The sequence below is a fragment of the Argopecten irradians genome, unplaced genomic scaffold (genome assembly GCF_041381155.1).
Source record: "Argopecten irradians isolate NY unplaced genomic scaffold, Ai_NY scaffold_1426, whole genome shotgun sequence".
Lineage (NCBI taxonomy): Eukaryota > Metazoa > Mollusca > Bivalvia > Pectinida > Pectinidae > Argopecten > Argopecten irradians.
The window spans coordinates 1-7563 of record NW_027188892.1 but is presented as its reverse complement, the minus strand read 5'-3'; the positions used below and the strand labels follow the sequence as shown (position 1 = coordinate 7563).

The 7563-nt window shown below is 34.5% G+C and overlaps 1 protein-coding gene across 1 annotated transcript; it reads left to right on the top strand.

Annotated features, from left to right (window-relative positions):
- Window positions 1-4829: 4829 nt before the first annotated feature.
- LOC138314104 (uncharacterized) lies at window positions 4830-7557 on the top strand. Its single transcript, XM_069254285.1, has 3 exons — window positions 4830-6133; window positions 6373-6419; window positions 6857-7557. The coding sequence occupies exons 1-3, from the start codon at window positions 4897-4899 to the stop codon at window positions 6857-6859; spliced, it is 1287 nt and encodes a 428-aa protein (XP_069110386.1). The 5' UTR covers window positions 4830-4896; the 3' UTR covers window positions 6860-7557.
- The last annotated feature ends 6 nt before the right edge of the window (window positions 7558-7563 follow it).

Below are 7563 nucleotides of genomic sequence, written 5' to 3'. Positions count from 1 at the left end.
AAAAAACTTTATAAGCGTTATAATAACTTTCTTTTGCAGTTACCTTCCTAACATTTGATTACAATAATCGATCATTAGCGATGAATTACGTAAAATTTAAATAAACATACACAATCCAAAATCCACCGAAAGTCTGTCGCGGAGGAAGACAGCGAAGAAGGCGTTGTTCGTGATTTTCGGGAGACCAGTGTTCTCGGAGTAATACAAATACAATAGAGTCCCAACTGAACACTTAAAAACTCCATCCGTGGTGTATACGTATGTACAAAAATTCTATGTCTGTGGTTTTGATATTGGGGTTTTATTTTTTTCATACCATCAAGTATTAGGTGAAAAATGAACAAAAAAACTTTTAATTTTCATCGCGGAGTGGGTTTCATTGTTTTGATGTGCACAGGCTCTCCGAGCGTACCTAAGAATGCTGTTTCACAGCATCAAAAATGTGAAACTGACAAAATAATTTGTAAAGGTCCACTACATTTTTGAAACGGCTTTTAATCTTTAAAACGGAAATGTAAAACGAGATCGACAATTTTGTAGAGTTGCAAAAATTATTAACTTACCGTTAACACCACACGTATCGTCGTCACATTTCTGAACAACTTCATTAAAATGGTTATAATGTTAATTTATATAACGCGAATCGTCTTATGTTTCTCGCAGTCGTCCTAAATACCGCGCGGTGACTGCGCCAGACGGCTAAACACAACAGACATATGACTCCCCACATATTATCAAATATTTACGCAGGAAATCTTGCATAAGTTTATGGTTGTAAACCTCATCTTAAACTATCGGTATATATTTTCTGGTGTTATTAATGTTTTTTTTTTTTTTTTTTTTTTTAATCCGGAAAGGTAGTGGGCTCCACTGTATACTAGTAATGGTAGAAATACATTTGTGCTTGCTCAGTTCTTTGCTCATTATCTAATTACCTCATCGAAAGGACCTTAATTACCCACCCTTTTCGCCTCCGGAAATGTAGTGGGTCTTTAATGATGGCTTCCCTAACGCCCGATGTGCATAAATGATATTCATCATTTTGAACAATTATTGGTGTTTAATCGTGTATTTATATGCCTAATTAAACACATATAAAATATCATTAGATAATTTATTTCGATTTGGTGCATGCGCAATATCATACTTTATTCCATATAGGATTTAGTGTCACCGGAATTTTTTCGGGACCTGCAATTCAAATATTTTTCATATTTTTAACTTGAGTAAAATTATGAAGATCAAACTTTTCAATATGTGGTAATGATGCAAAGATAGTAACTTTTTATTACATGGAAGAAAAATACTTAATCGTCTGCTCCTGTTTTTGATTAGTGAAAAAATACCTTTTGTCTGCGGTGGTGCATCTTTAATCACGTGTATATTTTTTAGTTTAGGCCCTGAGCCTACGTTTTACTAAAAAAACTGTAAGTATTTATCCACACATGCTGAAAGATATTTTGTTAGTTGCAATTCAACTGTTTATTGGATAGCTAGATATCCATCAATGTTTAAGTATTAGAAATATGTTACCAAAATAATTTGCGGGGGTATTATTTTTGCGATTTCGAAGCGTGGTGTTGGTTCAAAATCTGTATCTGCGAAATATTAAAAAAATGGTCACGAATATTTATACTTGATTTCCATATCGCACAACAAATTTGTTTTTCTCTTTTTTTAGCTGAATACGCGAAAATTTTTTACCGATTGTAAATTATGGATAATATGGTATGCGGTGTGGTGTTTAATAATATATGTCAACTTCCAGGTATCTTATATTGATTTTTTGTCGATCAGTACTGATTGAAAAATATTATATATGTCTAAAGATTTGGAAGGTGACTCGTACATGTAACACTAACTTTTTCTCTACCGCAGTTTGAATATATAGTGTCACATCACACTAAAATATTATCGAACCCTTGCGTGTTTCGCTTGTTTTAGCTAAGCAGCCCACAAGAATGTGTACAATAACAGGATATGGTAAACATCGCTGCGGTAGACCGCATCCATTAATTTTTTGATTTTTTAAAAATTGAGGAAAAATTGTGGGACAGTTTTTTTCAAAAAATAAGGAAAAGGGTTTTCCTTTAAGTTAAGATGCACTTTCTTTTGATAAGGTATTTTATGATCTGTCATGTTTAGCGTAAGAAAAAAACCTCACAAAATAAAGCTAAAATATCTCCCTTCTCTAACAAAATATTTTCAAAGAAATATCCAAAATAAATAATATTAACTGTATCATTTACAATACATGAAAGTTGAAAATCTATTGGATTACATTGGGAACTGATTGTAAAAACAATTAATTGTATCCAAAAGTGGGCAAAGGAAAATGTAAGAGTGCTGGTTAGGCTAACGCCATATTGTTACAATTTAATGAACTATTGTAGTATCTGTATATAAAACAAGTTATTACATTTTTGATTGATATCTTATCCACCTAGCTAAAATATAAGTAATCTGCGAGGTTGATAAATAAATATAATTTCAATAGATCACGAATTAAAGTATTCTGTCATCATGTTAGTTATATGAAGTTGTATATTCTCTACTCTCCAAAACTGGTGTATAAACAAATATTAAATTTCTGTTGATCAATGTATTCGACGTTATTGTTTACAACACCACTGGTATTCATCACGATTTTATTTTGTACATAAATACCGTCATAATACAGCAAGTTTGTGCATATTAGCTTCACACATTTATTTATCTGGATTTATGTGTACAGGTATCGTTATTACCGTAAGCCTACGTTGTTTTTCGACGATTAACCTTATGTCGCGTCTTTCCTTCGGTCACTCATTTCGACTTAGTAAAAAAACTAACTGTACAATCCCACATTGTAGTTCGCGAAATGACCTTTAATTTCGCGTGCTTTCTTCGGCAGTTTTCGAGACATATTTACTGCGGGGGGGGGGGGGGGGGGGACACATTAAATTTGTGATCAAGTAATTTTAATGCCCATTTAGTGCAATTCACATTCATTTCATCCGCGTTACACATCCTCGCGAAACGACAAAAAATGCTTAGCTTGCGAAATAAAATGGTTAAAAGTGTTTTCTATTTTTTATACCAACGACAAATTTACAAATAAAATTAAATAAACATAATTGATTGATTTTTGATTAATATACGATTATGACTAGTATCTTAAATTAACCTATAATGTTCTTGTTAAGTGGTGTGGTTTGATGATAAATAATTTTATTTCTAATATTATAATCAAATATGTTTTTCCGGTTGATAAAGTGAATCAGTTATTGACGTTTGGAGTTATTTAGTGTTTTATTGTTCAAGTAAGCCTACAATATACGGTTTGGGTATCGTTGACAGTGTTTGGTCTAGATTAACCAGTCTGACCACCTTCAACTGACTGCAACAAATCAGTACTACCGTACCTGTGGTAATGTTCCCTTTTGTCACTTTAAAAAACTAAAGCATAGTCGTACTACCAATTAGAGAGGAGTGCGTCTTACATCTGGTCCCGTGTCATCTTTAGGATACAACTCATTAGGAAAGATCACTTTTATCCAGATGGTCGAATATCCACGGTACTTTATTTCCTATTATTTGTTTCATTTTAGATTTAATTTCTCTATTCAGACATTGAGTATAATTGTAGTTGATATTATTTGATATGTTCCGTTGTTCATCACAAGTGTTGTGAAATAAATATTGCAGATACTGGTTTTCTATAGTTTACTCATTTATCTATTTTGTATATCTACAATTTAATTGTTTATATAAAATGTTACGTTATCTTTTTCAATAAATCACGCATCTGTATGAAAATGAGTCCTATTATAATTTGAAGAAAAAATGGAGGACGCACTCACAACGCAAATGCAAAATAACATTTCTAAATGTGAACGTGTATCTTATTGTTTAGTAATCACATTGGAATTGTGTTCAGAAGTTTGCTTTTCACAGAAAAAAGATAGCGCTTTGAAAATTAGTTTGGGTTATAGTATTTTCATGCTTCTCGAGTTGGATCATAAAACAGTGTGATCAGGCGATCAATGTTGGAACCATTGAACCACACGTCCAACATCATCTATAGCATGATGAGTTCAATAAAAGCAAGATCTCTGGAGAAGATCTATATAGGCAATGCCTGCTACTTGATCCCATTTTTTTGTCAATAAAATTGTTTGAAATTGAATAGAGCAAGATAATTAAATGGTTGATTTGTCAAAATGGTATGGTTAGAAATTAATTTTAAAAATTTATTGTTATAAACTAATTATTTTGAAATTCCAGGTAACATAGGCCTCTGACATGTTGTGGACCAGTGTGATTACTGTAGTAGTTAGTGCTGCTGTAGCCCAGGATTGTACGTATCATTCTATATATATTATATTTTGTATGTGACAAGGTCACCTTGGTAAATGTTATCTTGTCAATTAGACGTGGCATATTAATGTATACGTCGGCGTTAGCATACTAATACTTTAGGTAACGATTTTCACCTCTTAAATGTCTCTCTAGTTACCAGACTCCATTCTGAAAGTAAATACGAAATAAAATCTGAATTGTAAATATACATAACAAACATGAAATATGATAATTTAACACAATCTCATTTCTAAACTCAAAAGCAATATCTAATTATCTAATTTTTAATTTATGATATTTGTATTCTTTCTTGAAATGAATGAAAGATCTCTTCAAAACGTCTTTTGCTAACATCTAATATGCTTTCCTGAAACAACCTGTTATTTTCCCCTTTGTAGTAGTTTCTGTTGCTGCGTATCATTGTCGTTAATCATGTTAAGCATTGCCTAAAACATACCTGACTTAAAACTTTTGCTCCTTGTAGTTCACTTCGACCTTACGCATGGCGTAGGTTCTAGACCTTCGCGGGACCGTTTATATGGTTCCCAAAGACCAATGCAGCATAGGAATTACCAGGGAACACATGGGATCAACATGCATAACCCCCACGCACAAGATACTTCGTACGGAATGTCACGGACAAGAAAGGTTATACAAAAACATGTGGTAGATACTGGATATGTAGCGCCAAAACTTGTTGAAACTGGATACATTCAACCTAAACTTGTTAGTCCAGTGGATTCAGGGTATGTGAAACCAAACGATCCGTTGGACACAGGATTCCTGGAATCTGTTCCTCATCAGCGAATGGGTTCTGGTTACGTTAAGCCTAGACTCATAGATCCTCTTGATCCATATGCTAAACAAAAAGTTGGGAATCCATTAGGTGCAGACTACGTTGGACCGAAAATACTTGGACCCGGTGATCTGGGATATAAAGCCCCCAAAGCAATGAAGAGAAAGCAAGTTGATCCACTTCATCTAGGTCCATTAGACCCTGATGTGAACAAAGGCTTCATTAAGTCAAAGCTTGTAGATCCCCTTGACCCAACCTATATTCAGCCGAAAGTACCACTCGGCGCAGACTATGTTGGACCCAAAATACCAGGACCCGGCGACCTTGGATATGTAGCTCCAAAACTGCCGAAAAGAAAACTGATCGATCCCCGTCAAGTTTCTATAGATGCTGGATACGTAAAAGGTGTAGACATAGGATATGTAAAGCCAAAACTTGTTGATCCGTTAGACGAAGCATATGTGCCATCCAAGCCTCTCGCTCCAATTGACAGTGGTTATGTAGACCCAAAAATGCCTATTGGCGCAGCATATGTCAAACCTAAGATAACCGATCCCCTAGACCCCGGATATGTGGGGAACAAAGTACTAGGCCCCGGTGACAAAGGGTATGTTGATCCTAGTCCATTCGGTGGGTCACCTAAAGGAATGATCATTGATCCAATTAATGGACATGGACGTCAGGGGCCAATAGGACCAGGCATCAGTACACGTGATTTTGTGGCCGTGGAGGACCCAACTGTACCTGTCAGTCGGGACGTCTTAGGGGAGCCTTCATGGGATGGTTTACCACCGAGGTCGTTAGATCAGGGCATCTTCCCTGAGCAGCGAATGTTACCATCTGATATACCACAGCAACGACAAATACTACCCACAAATGATATATCGCTAACTGAAGACATTTTGCAGAGCCGGCAACATATGCTTTCAAGACCATCAAAAATCATATCGCCACCAATAGATAAGAAAATAGCGAAGAAAAAGATAGTAAAAAGTGGTAAGTTATTCTTTGACAGCATAACGTATATTTTACAAGGTCATGTTGCATAATGTTAAGATATACTTGTCAAAAACCTTAAATCATCCTATTGAAGTAAAAGTTGCACCTTTTGTATTGTTTATTGATAACGCCAGTCATTCTTAATTTGGCTTCGATTACGAGATCCTAGAACTAAGTAATACAGGAGGAAGATTTGAAGCTCTGTTTGTTAACTGTTCAATTATGATAATTTGTAGACGCAGAAAAACGAAGATACTACCAAAGATTACGTGGCTATCAAGGCGTAAGTGTAGATTTCATTGTTTTAATGTAAATTAGTTGAAGGTAAAATCCATGAATAGGCTTGTGATTTAAAAAAAAATATTGATGAAAAAACGGCAGAAGACAAACTTTCTAGAGCTATTAGCTAATAGGTAGTTGAAAACAGCACGTGACTCTTTGTTTGTGCTATAAATAGCCTTATATAGTCAAAGTTGTTTTCCAGGATTCGGTACTCTATAGATCACATATGTTCTAAGTCTTCGTAATAATGCTAGGAAAACGTCATTTAGAGTTGATCATTTCCAATAAATACGTTTTCCTTACACACGCACATATATACACATATGCTTCGCAATGTATAATGCGTATTAACTTATGTCCGTCAATTCATTATGATATATCAAGTTTTATCAACTTCTATTGAAATGTATTCCTAAAGTTGTTTACAATTCTTTGCAGTGAGAATACTATGGAAAGCTACAACGTGTACAATACGCCTTAACCCTGACTGTGATACGAATTGACCTCCACCATCAATTTGTGATGAGATGTTTCCATCGGAGAGATACACAATTACATTAACATTGACTTGTCAATATCATTATTTCAACTAAAGCCGGAGTGATGCCGATAAAATTAGTTACATTCACAAGCGTACATATGACTTTGTAATATCTAATGGACACCATAATGTGACCATATAGCTTTAAACTATCTTAATATGGCTAGTGTATACCACAATGATTTTCTGCAGATATCAGGTCTCTATAGGCAGATTATGCTTTATAAAGATAGTTTATTTGTCACATAACTGGCCCATCTAGCCATGTCATACGGCTATGTCATAAATAGCGTATGAAACGTGTAATAACACTATTATAACCTCACATGTAGGTTTGACGTAATAATCTTTATATGACGTTGCATGATTGTCCCAGTAGACGGAAAAGTCACATCCGAGCCGGAATTCTACTGTTTTAAAAGTTTTACTTATATTTCTATTAATAAAAGTTATGTGATAAAAAGAATCTTACACTCTTAACTATGTAATATGAAATTTATCAACCCGGTTAAATAATTGATATGCCACTCGCCGAAAGGCTCGTGACATATCAAATTATTGAACGCGTTTGATTTTCATATCACATAGCCATTCATTTAGGATC

Excerpts from the sequence above, each read along its gene's own strand:
- LOC138314104 (XM_069254285.1), top strand. The coding sequence starts at position 4,897 with ATGCAGCATAGGAATTACCAGGGAACACATGGGATCAACATGCATAAC. Across the intron at positions 6,134-6,372 it reads GAAAAAGATAGTAAAAAGTG|ACGCAGAAAAACGAAGATAC; the intron begins GTAAGTTATTCT and ends GATAATTTGTAG.